Raw genomic sequence first — 16608 nt, 5'->3', positions numbered from 1 at the left:
CAGACATGTTAGTCCCATCGCCCCATCCCATTCATGCTTTGGAGAAGTTGCAGTATGACAGTTGTACTTTATTTTGTACATTCAACCAGTTTGTTTCTATATTTATTATTTTCTCTCACCCCAAGAAATTTGATTTAAAGATGTACAGTCTGTGGCTCTAATTTATCTTTGAAATAATCTCTCACGTGCTTATAAAATTAAGACAAATTTATCATAGGAGAACGCAAAAACATGTTGTTTTTGTTTTTAAACCAGATCTAAAACAGCTCTCTTTTCTCGCTGGGCACTTCTCAAACAGAGCTCTGGTAGCTGATGTCACCATGTGATAAATGATTTTCCAGGACAACTCAAGCTTTTCCAGGACATTTGACCCTTTTTCTCAATTTCCATGTGTTTTCCATGACTGGATAATTGGTCAACCATTTTCCAGGTTTTCCAGGACGCGTGAGAACCATAGACTGTAAAAAGAAGGGGTGAGAACCCTGATCAGGGCTCCTGACTGCCACTAAATGGGAGCAATTTGCCCCTATAATTTGAGACGGTGCAAGTAAATGTTTTCATCTACTTGCACATGTGCAACCAGTAAATTTGCTGTTTTTTGAAAGAATCTGGACTCTGTCATTACAGATGACAGACCAAGGTGTATGAGGATCATGAATGAAAAGTTGATTAGTGCCCCCAAATTTTAAGTTAGGGGGCCACTGTGCTCCCAGTACAAAAAAAAAGTATGCATGGAGCCCTGTAAATGGTTGAATAATCATTTCTATTTGGCCAGGATGATTTACAACCAGTGTATTTCCTTGAAACACTGAAAAAAAAAAACTCACAAAAGTTTCATTGTATCAGCACTTTTATTAATTAGTCATTTTTAATACAGTTTGATATCGCTGTTGCCTAAAAATAAGTTTTGAAGTATGCACATACATCATTGCAGCCTCACTTAAACTATGAGGGAAAATGGCCACTTTAGTAGCTTTACATCTTAAAGGGAGAATAATTTAATATACAATTAAATCCAAGTTATGGCAAGCTAACTTATATTTAGATATTTAGGCATGAGAATTACAGACTTTTATAATTTCCTAATTGACATTAAAAGGCACTCTTTATCTTGTACTTTATGGGAAGACCTTGCTCAAAAGAAGAGATAATTATTGCTTATGTCATTGGAGTCTCTTTTCAAACACTAAAAGCTAAAGCCAAGCATCTGACTGGAGTGTATTGTGTTTACACCATGCTAATGTAACAAACCATACTGACTCCTTGAAGCTGAGTCCTGCATTTATTGCAAGTATTCACATACACAGTGAAAAGGCTAACTAACACTGTATTTAGCGTTTAACCTTGGCAATTACAAACCTTGCACCACACTATTCTCTTGTGACTCTCTCAAGGCACAGATATTCATTCAGATTTATTAAACTAAAAAAAAAAAAAAACACCCAAGGATTATTTTATTAGTAGCTACACCTTTTGATGCCTATTAAAACGTTTTTTGTTTTTTTTTGGCTGATACTATCTTTTAAAAAAAAAAGCATCTGCAAGAAGTGCCACATTGTGAGATATGACTGTTAACCAGGGCTGATGAAATATTGCATATTCTGTGCAGTGTTATTAAGATTGCATGGGAACATTTCTAATGAACGTATGACAGTGTGTGTGTGTGTGTGTGTGTGTGTGTGTGTGTGTGTGTGTGTGTGTGAGCCATAAATACGAGTTTGGACTAAAGAGTAATAAATAACGTTGACTAGTTACAAAACTTAAACCACGCAATGACAGGAATGTAATATGACACTATCCATTCATATACTATGTGTGTAAAAAAAAGTTTGATTTGGTCATGACAATCTAAAAGCACTGACTTGTGAAGACAAGTCACCGACTTTTTTTTAATGCACTCTATGACTATTAATAATTTTTTTTATTTTTTTTTTTATTTTCTTTTAATAGAATAAGCTAACATTACAGCCCTTAAACTACTTTTTTTTTTTTAATCAGTATTTAAAGGAATACTTCATCCAAAATCGATAATTCACCAATTCACCAATTTTCTACTCACCGTCATGCCAAGGAAGGGTTTGGAGAACTTTCAGAGTCATCAAAACGCTTTCGTAGTTCCAGGTTCATTACGGACGAGCAGTATGGAGGTATTTGGATGTTTCATAGTGTGTGTTCTGGACGATTCAAAAGTGAGCACAATCCACCGCCATTATATGAAAATCCGTTGCCAGCCGGACCCCCCCTGGAACTACGAAAGCGTATTGATGACTCTGAAAGTTCTCCGAACCCTTCCTTGGCATGACGGTGAGTAGAAAATTGGTGAATTATCAATTTTGGGTGAAGTATCCCTTTAACTCCTCCCAAGCCTTTTAGTTGATGTTAGAACTAGTGTTTTGACCTCAGAATATTATTTGCAGCGTGGTAAATCTTCAAATTGCTTTAGCTCAACAAATCATGATTGAACAGATGTTGCAGTGTAAAGGAATGGAGTGAGTGTCCTATGATATGTATAAGGCATACATATTTAACCCGAGTAATATTTTAGTGTACTTCAAAATACTATCTACACTGATTGTAGGTCGGTCGATATGCTAAACAGTCCCCACTAATCTGGCTACATGTCCCCTGGACCTTGCAGGGGGAGTACAATATGGCTGAAGTCAAGCAGTCGGAGACAGATGTGCTTGTTGCAAGCAGATTCTACAAGACCTGTGAGAGATGCAAATACAGTATCTGGTCAACCAGACTTTTTGGTGGTAGTGTAGTAACATGGTTTATCACCCAAAGAGGCAGTTTGGATCACAGGTCCTCCATGGGCCAGGTGTGGCCACAGCTGTATGGCACCTTCTTACAGGTAGGATTCAGCTATTGTAAACGTTTTGAGGGCCAAGTTGGGTCAAACAAAAGTCTGCACTGGAGTGATGGAGCGCGTGGGGGAGCCCGCCCGCTCGGAGGAGGAGGAAGCCGAGCGATTGGTCACGTCGCGCTGTAGCTCGTCCACCCTCTTCTGTAGCTCGGCGCGCTTCGCCAGCAGCTCCTTGTAGCGCTGATGAACAGGTTCCTGACGAAGGAAAAAGACGACGTGTAAAGCTCAAGCTGAAACACTGAAGTGGAGGACAAACCGGAACGAGACGCAGACTCTCTTTCACATGCCTGAGGTCTCATGCGGGGGTTCCAGCGGATGTAGTAGCCGACCCAAAGCTCCAGGTGGCGTAGGCTGACTACAGGGAACAGCACATGGTTGGAGTAGTTGACATAGAGAGGATTGGTGAACTCTTCCAGCTGGCTGTTGATATAAGACCACAACGACACCGACCTTTTGGGAATCTCCTGCGAAATAAAGATGAAGCTGTCAGAGCACCGATTTCCCAAATTTCTCGTTTTGCACAATATCACAAATGATCAGAGGAACGAAACGCTCTTACTTCCTTCAGCCTCTGCTGTTCGCTGTTACACAGGAACGTCCCAAAGAGGCAGCTGTACAAGTGGTCCAGGATTGTTACCAGGAAGTATTCGTTAAACTCAAAGGCTGCAGGAAACTTCAGAGACAAAAACAGATTCGTTATCATCCTGGAAAGACTTTGTTATTCTGACTTCTTTCACATTTCAGCTGCATTTATTGCCAACCTGACGGGTTAGCTGCCACACGCAGTCGATGAACTGAATAAAAACAGGTGAGCGGTCTGCATCTGTGTGATTTTTATCGCCATGCCCGATTCGCTGAAAGAAAAAAAAGGACAAATCAGAGTTGCAAGGAGAAAAGACACGACAGGTTAAGTTTATATTTCCACAAAGTGTATGATAGGTTGTTTACCAGCTGGAAACGGTGACCGAAGCTCAGCCACTCTTTCTCCAGCAGCACCTCGAAGCCGCGAATGGTGCGGTAGTAGCCGTCCAGCATGAGCATGGCCAGGGAAGTGAGCTGGGCCGTGCGGTCCCATCCGTCGCTACAGTGGACCACCACCGACGTTTTCCCAGACTCCACCTTGTCTGCAATTCGCAGCGCTCCTGCCAGGATCAGCTACAAACAACACACAACTCAGTCAAGAGCCCGAGGAGGAGACAAAATTCATTTCTTCCACCTCATTCCTCTAGTTGACAAGTCATTACACTCACCTTGATGTGCTCAAGCCAGTGAGTGGACTCCAGATTGGAGAGCCAGTGGGAGTCCTCGATGTTGGGGTAGACCACATCCTTCAGCTTGCGGAGCGACTCTCTCATCACATGGATGTTATGAATATCCAGGAAAACCAGCTCTGCATTTTGATAAGCGTCCTCACTTTCATATCCACCACCTTTCATCTGTAGCAGGGAACAGACGGGTTGTAATGATGCGCCAAATCTAAATCTCCACCGGCTCCATTATCTGCATCATCCTATCAAAGAGTATTACCTCTGATCTCAAAGTACAGGAAGCAATGAAAAATTTTAAATGCTATCGTGGAAGTTTGCATAACTTTTGAAATCAGATTTAGAAAATAAACCTTGTTGGCAGCAGCATTGACACTGGGCCTGGCATCAAAAATGAACAGTTTATGGGACTGAGCATTAGCATCCATGATCGCCTGGAGGTATTTCTCATCCTCCTTGCTGCGCTTTCCGTTGACTCCGACCATGGGCTGACTGCAGCGCGTCACAGTCGCTTGGCTCTCTGGATGGATCCACGATAAAACCTGCAGAGGGAGCGTAGAGCAGAGTTTCACTCACTAAACCACTGAAGCTATCTGCACTAGAGAGGATAATACACCCATGCTGAAGGCTGATCACTCACAGGTATCCGGCCCTTTGCTCTGAAGGCCGCCACCCTCTTCACCTCCTCATCAGGTATGTTGACAGGCACCGCCAGAGTCGATGGGTAGGTGTCACACATCTCGTAGTGATCGTTTATTTTCGTTATCCTCCAGCTTTCATTGGGTATGCCCTTCCCAGAAACACACAGTGAACCAATGTAATAATTTTCCTTTAAAGGGATAGTTCAACAATTTGGCAAATTGGCCCATTGCCATAATCCCTATAGTTTTAGGAGTAGGTTTGTTACCTTTAATTGTTGGTGCAAGCTATTTTTAGAACGATGGAGCTGCTCAGAGCTAAGCTACGGAGGATAATGGGATTTCTTAGTTTCCCTCATCAAACTCATCAAATACACAATCCAACAACTCCAAAACGCTCTCTAGACAAGTTGTGACCTGCACATTCACCACGCTATGAGATAATAACACAACGTTACCAGACAGAGTTGTTTTCGAGGCAAATGCAGAGACTGCTTGCTGAAAAACTGCCCCCAACAGGAACGTGCATCAGCTGTTTTGCAAGAATTTGCCTCTAAAACAACTCTGTCTCGTAATGTTCTGTTGTTATTATCTCATAGCGTGGTGAATGAGCAGGTCACAACTTGTCCACCAGAGCGTTTTGGAGTTGTTGGATTGTGTATTTGATGAGGGAAACCAAGAAATCCCATTAGCCTCCGTAGCGTAGCTCTGAGCAGCTCGTGGCAATGCTTGGCTGTTCTAAAAATAGTTCGCACCGACAAATTAAGGTAACAAACCTACTGCTATGACTATAGGGATTATGGCAATGGGCCAATTTGCCAAAATGTTGAACTATCCCTTTAACATTTAACCAATCAGAGTCAGTCATATTCAAATACCTGTCTTTTGTACTCTGAGACGGCGTCGTACACTTTCCATCCGTTTTCAGGAAAGACTTGTCCGTACTCGAAGGCAAAGATTTGCTACAGAGAGTCGGAGATAAATGTGTCAGGATGGAGACAGTGCAGAGCTACAGTGTCAGAGACAATGCGGAAAACGGTTACTCACCAGCCCATTGGAAACAGGAAACGCAAATTTTATCAGCACTTCAAAAATGGACTTCCTGAGTGTGTCCTCCATCTGTTTGTGTGCAAATCGTAGATTACGCACGTCCTGCAGAAAGACAGAGGTCATGGTTGAAGTTCGGGGGTCAACAGCATTACGTACAAATGAGTTTCACTGGTATTAAGCCACCAAGTACAGTGACAGTTATTTCCTATTATGCTGTTGGGGACATATTATGATAACACAGTCTTTGATAGCGCTGTTTGCACAGCTGGGATGACAAGAAGTCCATCCTCTGTCCTGAGTGAGTTAGCACTGTGAACATCTAAACTGCCAAATGACATCGATGGAGTCATTGCAGAATATTTCCACACATCATCTTACTCACCTTGCAAACAAGCCCATAGGACACATCCCCGCGGCTCGATGCACTTCCAATCTTTTCTATACGACTCACCATCCCAAGGGGCAGGTCGAGTACAAATGCTGGCTCCTAGAAAACAAACACACATTAAAGGGATAGTTCAACATTTTGGCAAATTGGCCCATTGCCATAATCCCTATAAGCAGTAGGTTTGTTACCTTTAATTGTCGGTGCAAGCTATTTTTAGAACGGTGGAGCAGAGCCACAAGCTGCTCAGAGCTACGCTACAGAGGCTAATGGGATTTCTTGGTTTCCCTCATCAAACTCATCAAATACACAATCCAACAACTCCAAAACGCTCTGGTGGACAAGTTGTGACCTGCACATTCACCACGCTATGAGATAATAACAGAACGTTACCAGACAGAGTTGTTTTAGAGGCAAATTCATGCAAAACCAAATGCACAGACTACTTGCTAAAAAACTGCCCCCGACGGGAACACGCATCAGATGGTTTGCATGAACAACTCAGTCTCATGACGTTCTGTTATTATCTCATAGCGTGGTGAATGTGCAGGTCACAACTTGTCCACGAGAGCGTTTCAGAGTTGTTGGATTGTGTATTTGATGAGTTTGATGAGGGAAACCAAGAAATCCCATGAGCCTCCGTAGCGTAGCTCTGAGAAGCTCGCGGGCGGCTCTGCTCCGCCGTTCTAAAAATAGCTTGCACCGACAATTAAAGGTAACAAACCTACTGTTATGACTATAGCGATTGTGGCAATGGGCCAATTTGCCAAAATATTGAACTATCCCTTTAACAAAACAAAATAATCCCTCTGCGTGTCCAAGAATCCTTTTTTTTTTTTTTTTTTAAACACCACCAAAACATACCCTGTCCATGCATTTGAAGAACAGCCGGTAGTTTGTAACGGTCACTGTTCCCCTCAGTGCTCCAGTGAAAGGACAGAAGTAGGTGACGTCTTGGGCTGTGGGGAAAAAAAACAAGGAGTAAAAATCTTCACTCACCAAACAGGTCAGATATATTATAACTTCCTCTACTGCTGAAAAAAACAACAACAACACAGCTCTGCTTTTCATGCAAAGAGAAAACCTACCCATGTCCTGCACAGTTTCATTAGGAAGTAACTGTGGTTCTTCTTTGTCTGAATCTCTGAGCACCGGCTGGAAACAACACACAGAGGTTAGACTGAATGTAGAGCAGCATGTCGTCCTAAACCATGTCACTCGTGAGGGTAACCATCCGGGCTGCGCATTTATCCAATTTTATTTTAAATTAAACATTTGGCTGCCAGTGGGATAAACTGATTATTGATTACTGGTCGATCTTCAAATGTTTGCAGATTCTGAAACTTTGGAGATAAAGTCTGGAGAGACCATGTCATAAATATGGATCCAAATCATCAACGATTGTAATTTGTGCAATAATCGATCAGCCCTATGTTGTTATTGGACTTTATTAATTGAGTGGTATGTATAATGACGCACCTTGGCAGCTGCTTTAGGTTTGACCTGGAGGGAACAGAAAAGAGAAGAGTCATGCTTCAGTCATTATCACTGGCTAAATAAAGCAGCCAGCAACTATGAGAGGGCTACAAACCCTGAGCTCTGGGGAAAACTCTGCCGTGGACACAGAGTCAGAGGACATGGCAGAGGGCGGCTTGGCCTGGGCAGACCGGTCGGAGCGAGAGGTGGACGTACTGCTGGAAAATTAGATTAGAAAAAAAAGATTAATTTAATATATGTTTTCAGTGCTTTCTAAAAGTTTCTATTCAGTGCATCAGTGCTCAGCCATTATTTATTTAAACCATTAGTCTCCCAATGAAGATCAACATTTTATTATAGGCTTTAACCACTGGTCAGACTGACCAAATATTTACTACTGCTGTTTTACATATTCAAACACAGATGACAAAGCATACACACGGAGTATATTTTCTATCATTTTCTGGCGTTTTGGAGAAAATAACTACTAGATCGATTGATTAATAATCAATCTTTTTTTCTTCATTCCACTATTTAGGCTGTATTCACACAGTTTACAGTTGTTATGAAACTGTGCAATACTTTCTTATGCCATACAACTACCAACACAGTATAATGTTATTCTATTCTTGTAAATAACTATTCCTGAAACATTTTGGTCTTCCATCGTTTTTATATCTCTATATTCTTCCGACTTTTTTTTCTTTTCTTTTCTTTTTTTACCTTGTGTGTTACAAATGCTACTGTAACAACCAAATGTCCCATGTGTGGGATTAATAAACTGTTTTATGTCTTAAAACACATCAGTATAATGAGACTATGTTAAGGGATTTAAGCTGCTGGTCAAACTAAACCGAATATGTAATAACTCTCGTCCCTGTAACCACTTATTGACATTTATGCTGTTATTCACAACATAGTTTAGTCGAACAACCTATTGATATGTTAAACATTAATAACGACCGATAACGACAACACCCACTGACACTGCCCTAGTTTACTGTCTCAGCGTCAATGCTCGTGTGTTTCAGCCCAGTCACTTGTTATAAACAGGTGTGTTAGGGTTTACAGGTGAACTCCAGCTCTACAACCTCAGGTAGTTTAATCACCTCCTGTTAGTCTGAAAACTTCGCTCTGTGTGTTTCGTTAATGGGCGACGTGCTGTGGTGGGTTTAAGTTAGCTACCTGGACAATGAATCAACACTTGGCTGCCGTGAGGAGGAGCGCTTCGAGCCCAGGCTGTCGATGCTGCCGCTCTTCTCCATCGTCTCCCGGTTCGAGTCCGGACAACAACAGTCGGTGTGTGTGGAGCCCGAGGTGGCGACGGTTCAGTCTGTAGCTACAGAGTTTAAAGAGCCTCTCTCACAGCACCGTCAATCCGCACAAACAAAAGGAAGCTGCCATCTTTTCCCAGCAGCCTCCCAATCCCTGGTTTGTCCAAGTGTATCCGTCTGCGGCCTGCAAGAGGGAGGCGTGTCGAGTAGTAGGCACTGTAGGAGGCGTGTCGCGTAATGACGTCACTACGCGACACGCCCCCCGCCACTACAGGGAACGCCCTACACACGGTTCTTAAAGGGATATGAGCCCATTACAGTTGCATGTTGCATGCAAAAGTTAACGACTTTGCCTACGCGTTCTTTGCCCTATAATGAATGTATTCAAAAGCTTACAAATGTTATTATTACATTTTTAATTGGGTAAAAACAATTAAGGCAGGATTTCATTTATATTAAAATTTAGATGTAAAATTTTCTGACTTTGTCACAAGAGAAAACACAAGATAATTAACAGACAGGAATTCATGAGCTAAATGTCAGTGCTTATGTGGGAGTAAGAGCTAATGTGTTGATATATATATATATATATATATATATATATATATATATATATATATATATATATATATAAAAGTAGTGGCCTAGCTTATATTTATTTATATAAATAAATAAAAGTAGTAAATAATAATGTCAGTGCTTATGTGGGAGTAAGAGCGTAATGTGTAGATAATAAATAAATATATATATATATATATATATATATATATATATATATATATATATATATATATATATATAAATAAAAGTAGTGGCCTACATAACAAAATTAAAATAATGTGATGACAATAACTTTTATTATTCCTTAATGGGGAATTCATTTGTGAATCTCTCCATTCTGTAGGTTACTGAGCAGTGTTGCTCCCTTGCTTTCTCTCTTGATATCAGCAGGGATCATCAGCAGCATTCTCCTGGAGTTTGAGTTGCTGGCCCTCTCGCCCTCTCTCCTACCTGCAACACCTCTTGGGCTTTGTTTGGTATTCTGATTTCCTTTATTTCACCCTACAACACACACACTACTGTACTCATGCACTCACAGCACTGATCATAGACCATAACTTTCTTTGTCATGGTCGTTTTGTGACAAGTAGCAATTCATCTCAACTATATTTGGTCTGTCAAACGTATTTGTAGTGAAGAAGAGATCTATTTAAAAAAAACCAAACCAAAACATTTCAAGGCTCATTTTTTTTATTTTTTATAGCCTGCTCAGAAATGCCTCAGAGGAGAGGGCTTCTTCCAGTTTCTCCTTGTAAATTTGGAGCTTCTTTGCTCCCTCCTTGGACATGTGCCCCACCAGGGCTTCGGCCATCACATTTAACTCACTGTCAAAAAAGAACAATAAAGGTTTTCAGCCTTACTTCCTTAGTCCATCGCTAAACACAATTATTATATACATTAATCGATGAATTAATTAAATTACACTGACACTTACAGTCTGCATATGTTCGGCCATTCAGACTAGTCAAGTTTTACGGCGGAACTGGTTTACTTCCTGTTTTGTTATCCGTTTTGGCGGTCTCATTTTACATCTCGCGTGGTTCAACGTGACTTTCCCGTGTGGAGGGGGCGTGTCGCGTAGTGACGTCACTACGCGAAACGCCTCCCTCTTGCAGGCCGCAGACAGACCCTTCTCGGTTTGTCAGACTAGGGATCCCGGTCTGGAGACAGCGCCCCCCGCTGGTTATCGCCACCGGAGGCATGCTGCGTTCACGGACCTCTGTGTGATTTAAATGGATCAGTGGTGCTGCAGAAATGAACTTAAATAGTTACAGAGGTTATAGCCTATTATATACAATGTCAAATTATAAAATAAATAAATAAACGTTTTCATATATGAATTAATACGATACTTGCTTTCTTTTGTTGTTGCTGAATTGTTTTTTAATTTAATTTATTTTTCAGGGAGGAATTTTGTATGAGCCCATAAAGGGTTTTTAACCTCTCCTGCACTTACTATTTTTGTTTCATTTCTGTTTGTTTTAATTGTCCTTGATTTTTATGGTGCAAATAAATCAGGTTGAAACTTATGCACACCGGCACGGACGGAGAGGTGCGTTGGAGAAGACCTGCGTGGTCGAGAAACATAAGAAAAAGCTGTCATCACTTGCATAGATTTATTGAGCTGAACAACGTTTCATACGTTCAAACGTTGTTCAGCTCAATAAATCTATGCAAGTGATGACAGTGTGCAGGAGCTTTTTCTTATGGTGCAAATAAATAAAACAAAAACTTGATTAAGTTATATGTGTTTCATAAAGTTACATTAATCCCACACCTCTTTACAGCCTCCTTATAGGCTGTTTATCAACTTGTTGCTGGAGTAATACGTATACTGTAAAATAAACTAGAAAATTTCCTTGCAAAAATTGAGAGAGTGCCATGGGGTGTGTGATCTTTGTTAACTTGGGAATCAAACCCATAACTTTAACTTCAGGAGTTACATGTTATAGTGAGTTACAGAGATAATCACAGACACATGAGGATTAATCTGTATCAACACTGACATGGAGGAGCTGTCATCCTGCTTGTGTACATTTGTGTTGGACTTAAAGTATGTGATGAACACCATCACAAACATCCTAAATGTTCCTTAGGGACCTGCCATAATGATTTCAACTGTTTAGTCATTGCTGCTGAGTGAGATTTAGTTCAAATGTACCTCTCAAATCCAGGTTTACAACTTAAACATCCCTTACTGAAGTTACCTGTGTGTGCACACCTATGTGGGGTTATCTGGTTTTCAGCTCATTCTCATCAAACTTTCTCAGAGAAACTTGAGAGATGTTTCAGTCACAGGCCTTTGTTTATTGAAATAAATGATAAAAAAGAAAAACAAAACAAAAAAGAACAACCTACAAAAGTCAGAGGAGGATGCTGAATCACATTTTATAATTGAAACCACCTTGTTTGGAGCTTCATTCAAAGGATGTAACTCATCAACTCGTTTATTTACACCATTTCTTCTAGTTGACTGTACAAAGGCTGATACGTTAGATCTTGAATGCTAAAAACAATATGGATGGGACCAGAAAAATGAGATAAGCAGTAAAAATGATCACACACCAAGTCCTTTACTTTACATATTTCTCCATAAATTTCTTGTGGAACTCAGAGCGCAGCGTATCGTTGACAAAGCGCTTCTCTTTCCGTGCCTCGTCCACTCCTTTGGCGCAGTTTTTGAAGACGACATCATCATCCCACCTAGGAAGATATTAACATGTTCACAATTGATGATCAGTGATAACAGAGGGTGACTTATTTTCCTAAAACACAAACTCATTATTCATGCACTCCTGGATGAAAGAGTCCAGTTTTTATTAATATTTCAGCAGGGATTTAATCCTCAAACTCCAAACGCTTTAGCTCAACAAAATGAAAAACTGTATCAATTTCATGGATGATGTGAAACACAGTAACAACTGCAAAAATGGAGGTTATTAAAACCTTTTGACTGGAAGTCTACATGCATGTATCAGTGTGTGTGTGGTACCTTCTTTTAACCCTGAATGAATTCTGAGTCTGGGTTATCTGTTGCTGCTGTTGTTGCTGTTGTTGTTGCCCAGCCAAGTTAATCAACGGATTGCCACTCAAGATATTCTCCATGCGGATCCTCTCCTCCTCTGCCTTCTGCTCCCGCTCCTGAGATTAGAAAATATATAAATTCACTGAGCAAAACAGCAGAACATTTGTCTCCTTTTAATTTCACGCTCTGGCTTGCTGATTGGGCCGTTCCTGCGAGACGGCAGGTTCAAACAAAAATTGGTCTGAAATGACACTTTACTTTGCGTTCTTGCTCTTCAGCGCGCTCCTTCTTGATCTTCTCCAGTTCAGCCAGGAGAGCTGCGGTGTCGTCGTCGTCGCTGTCGTCATCGGAGTCCTCGTCCTCATCATCCTGAAGAGAAACGAGCATCAGTGGTGAGTGAGGGAGCTCAGTGAGTGGCTAATCACAAAGTCTCAGGCTGCAAAGTGCTTACATCAGTGAGTGGGTCATCTGCATCAAGGTTGGCTGCTGGGATCTGATCCAGCCGGGGCCTCTTTGAAGATGATGATGAAGATGATGATGATGTGGTGTGCTCTGCGAAATTAGAGAGTGCATTTTGAGTTGTTTCCACTGGGTATAGACACTTTAGATTAAAGGGATAGTTCACCCAAAATTCAAACTTCACTCATTTTCTACTCACCCTCATGTCGACTAAGGGTTGGGAGAAGTTTCAGAGTCATCCGTGCCTTATCGGAGTTACAGGGGGGGTCCGCGCAGCACTGCATGTCCATATGACGGTGGCGAACGGGGCTCAATTTTCTTTGTCCAAAAAGACACACCAAAAACCATCCAAATACCTCCACACTGCTCGTCTGTAATGTCCCTCTTGTATTGAAGCCCCGACATGAGAAATTGTTCCGAAAAAAATTAAATAAGTCTATATTTTAAGCTTGTTTGTAGCGGAAGCTCCCAGTGTCTCAGTTCACTGCTCTGCCGGTGTCAGCGTAAATCATACGAGACGGTTCACCACCGTCAAATGGACATGCATGCAGTGCTGCGCGGACCCCCCCTGTAAATCCAAAAAGGCACGGATGGCTCTGAAACTTCTCCCAACCCTTAGTCGACATGGAGGTGAGTAGAAAATGAGTGAAATTTGAATTTTGGGTGAACTATGCCTTTAACATATTCAAAATTATTCACAAAATTAATTTTAATAATCAGGACGTGCATTATCCGTGGAGACCAACCTCTTGGTCCCCTCTCTCTGGTCTTATCACGTGCAGCGACGCGCTCCCTCTCCTCCAGCTCCCTGCGGAAGTCACGGGCACGCACCTCCTCGGGGGCATCCTGGGTGGGTTGCCTGAGGTTGGGATAGCATTAGGAGAAATATCTTGCTTGTGTCCACCTTCAAGATGCAGTAGGAACAGTTCAGAAGATATCTTACTGTTTGTAAATGAGTGCCTGGCTAACAAGCAGTGTGCTCAGTGACACTTACTTACTTTACTTTATTTGTTTATTTGGTCGGGACAATGCATATTAATGGACAGTGAGTGCTAAAGTGCCCACAGTAAATACACCGGATTTAGCACATGTGCTAAATTACACAATGATTACAACCCCCGAAACTCAGCTCCATATTTGATCTACTGACCTGTATTTGATCTTGGTGTGACCTGGAAGATCGCGGCTGGAGTACTGCTTGGAGAGAGCACTCAAATCTCCTTCTCCTTTACCTCTCCCTCCTCTTGCCGGCTCAAACGTCGGCCTTGCAGCTGTAGTCATCTTGGATGGCTCTGTGGCAAACAGACGAAAGATGAGCAAACATGAGCTGAAAATCAAATAATGTTCAGAACATAACAGACCAAGATCTGAGAGCTCATTCCTATAGTGATGATGACAAAAATATAAATACTTAGTTTCCCATGTAGAGCTGGAGCACATAAGATAAATCATCCACAATTTTGCCAAGCATACAACACTTTGGGGGGCTGCTGATCAAACAAATCAAATAATCAATTGTGGTTTCTAGGAAATATAACAGGACTTATCCCTAAGCAGAAGTCTCCACATCTCCTAATCTTAAATTATATTCTTCCTTACTATGTTAAAAATAAAGAAGACTGCTGCAAGTCAACACACGCTTTACTGGTGCAACTATAGTATCAACACTATTGAGCTGATGAGAAAAATAGTTTGATTCGTTAAGTCACAGTAAATAACAAAAACATTCAGGCTAACTGGCTAACAAGCACTGACACGCAACAAATTACACAAGAAAGAGTTTTACTGGACCGCAAAATAAAGCAAAACTACCAGCTTCTAGTCAACATATCGTTGGGACACCTGTATGGCACAGTTTAAAATATTTCAAGATGGTTATTGGTGAATAATCGAGTACAAAACACAAACTAGCCTGTTAGCCAGTTACAGTAACAAGGCTGTTAGCATGCTAGCCAGGTTTAACAACGGAAAACGAAGCTATTTCACCTCGCAGACACACGTTAGGACGTCAACCTCCATAAAAGGTGTTTATTAAGTTACATACATTGAAATTAATTCAACAAATGGCAGAAAATATGCTATATAAAGGGTAAATTGTACTCACGATGCTGCTACCACACGACAAAAGTGAAGACCCGATACAACAAAGTGACGTCACTTCCTGTAGAAAACGGTGCGTTCAAAACCATCGGAACTGAGAAAACATTATTCTCACAACGCGTTGTTGTTCATTATTTAGAGATCAGTCTGATTAAAATTCAGTTTTATGTTGTTGTGATCAGAATATATAGGGGGGAAAAAAAGAGAGAAAAAAATCAACAGTTTCTATTTTTGCCCCTTTGCTTCCCGAGAACCAGTAAAGTGTCTTCATAATAATGTGCAGTGCTTTGGTGAGGAAGGTAGGGGGCACGTACTATCAGGTGATAGAGAAAAATCAGTCAAACCTCCATCTAATGACTGGGTTCTGTCTGTGCAAGGTATTCTCGGATCCTATGGCGTTTCCATTACATCATAGATCACAGTGAGTTGGAAGCTGGTATGCTGCCATAGTAGAACAAACAATAGGCCTACTTGACAGTTTTGACACTTCAGTGTGTGCTAAATGGTCATTAACAAGAGTTCATGGTTACTGTAATATTCCTTGAAAGACACAAGTCATATTTTGCACACAAAATTTACAAGCTTTACAAATGCAGGGAGTTATTACTGTTAAAACACGGGGCATCACAATAGATTTTGAGTGGAACAGAGGTTTATTGCATTCTCAGGTAAGTGTAAGTCTCTCAAGATAAATTATACAGAATCAAATCTCGCTGACGAGTTTTTCATGATGGAAATAACTTCCAGCTACACTGGTCATGATTCACATACATTGTGAATTGCTTTGTTTTGTTTATAGTTTTGTTCTACTAATGTCAAAACAAATCTGGTTGGATTATCTTGAATTTCCTCATTTTACTCAGAGTTAATGTTCACACCATGCATTGTAGTGATACAGTAACATAGTTAAACATTTCCCTTGAAACAGTTTCTTTGCAACGACCCAAATGCTCCTATTCCACCATGTCACTTGTACTCTATTTGATTAACCATGTTGATGATTTTTGTTTCTTAAACTCTGCAATGTGGAAATACTAAGACTTTTTTTTTTTTTCATCTAACAGGTTCAGGTGCGGCTCCAGGAAACAAACCAAGGGAGGAGGTTCTACTGGATTCCATGCAACATTCAAACATTATGAGGCTAAAAGGTCTTATTTTATGATGTCAGGTGTAAATTTTCTGTGAAAATAAGACCCAGAGAGGTGGTGACATGTAAAGTTCCCACCAAAGAACAATTCATGGTCTCTTTACAGAGACAACATCCCTGATAATCTGTAGAAAAACTTAACTCATTTCAGCCCATCAACCTAATAGAGTAAAATTACGTCACGTTACACACTGAGGTTATATTTGTCAGGTGTGTCTGTTTTGGCTTCATTGAAACGCATGCTTTGTTGTGATGCATTTTGCCGTGAGTAAAGATCAAAGATTAAAGTCGTGGTTAAAGATCAGGTCTCACTTGATTCCTGGTATCAACCTGACAGGAACAGCAGAACTACTCTAAAATGA

The 16608-nt window shown here is 40.9% G+C and overlaps 2 protein-coding genes across 2 annotated transcripts; both read right to left on the bottom strand.

Moving 5' to 3' along the window:
- Positions 1-2503: 2503 nt before the first annotated feature.
- Positions 2504-9110, bottom strand: mtmr2 (myotubularin related protein 2). Its single transcript, XM_085797726.1, has 16 exons — positions 8866-9110; positions 7796-7895; positions 7684-7707; positions 7293-7359; positions 7069-7163; positions 6202-6306; positions 5817-5921; positions 5648-5731; positions 4772-4921; positions 4485-4673; positions 4117-4302; positions 3815-4021; positions 3628-3720; positions 3426-3539; positions 3154-3330; positions 2504-3061 (listed from the first exon to the last, which is right to left on the bottom strand). The coding sequence occupies exons 1-16, from the start codon at positions 8943-8945 to the stop codon at positions 2897-2899; spliced, it is 1941 nt and encodes a 646-aa protein (XP_085653852.1). The 5' UTR covers positions 8946-9110; the 3' UTR covers positions 2504-2896.
- Positions 9111-11801: 2691 nt separating this feature from the next.
- Positions 11802-15164, bottom strand: cwc15 (CWC15 spliceosome associated protein). The gene is made up of 7 exons (XM_085797725.1): positions 15104-15164; positions 14150-14291; positions 13746-13858; positions 12992-13092; positions 12799-12909; positions 12508-12656; positions 11802-12218 (listed from the first exon to the last, which is right to left on the bottom strand). The coding sequence occupies exons 2-7, from the start codon at positions 14278-14280 to the stop codon at positions 12089-12091; spliced, it is 735 nt and encodes a 244-aa protein (XP_085653851.1). The 5' UTR covers positions 14281-14291; positions 15104-15164; the 3' UTR covers positions 11802-12088.
- Positions 15165-16608: the final 1444 nt, after the last annotated feature.

This window comes from Trachurus japonicus, chromosome 14 (genome assembly GCF_045865225.1).
Source record: "Trachurus japonicus isolate A0001 chromosome 14, Traja_1.0".
Taxonomy (NCBI): domain Eukaryota; kingdom Metazoa; phylum Chordata; class Actinopteri; order Carangiformes; family Carangidae; genus Trachurus; species Trachurus japonicus.
Note: the sequence above shows the minus strand (reverse complement) of the source record. Positions and strands in the feature narration are given on the sequence as shown.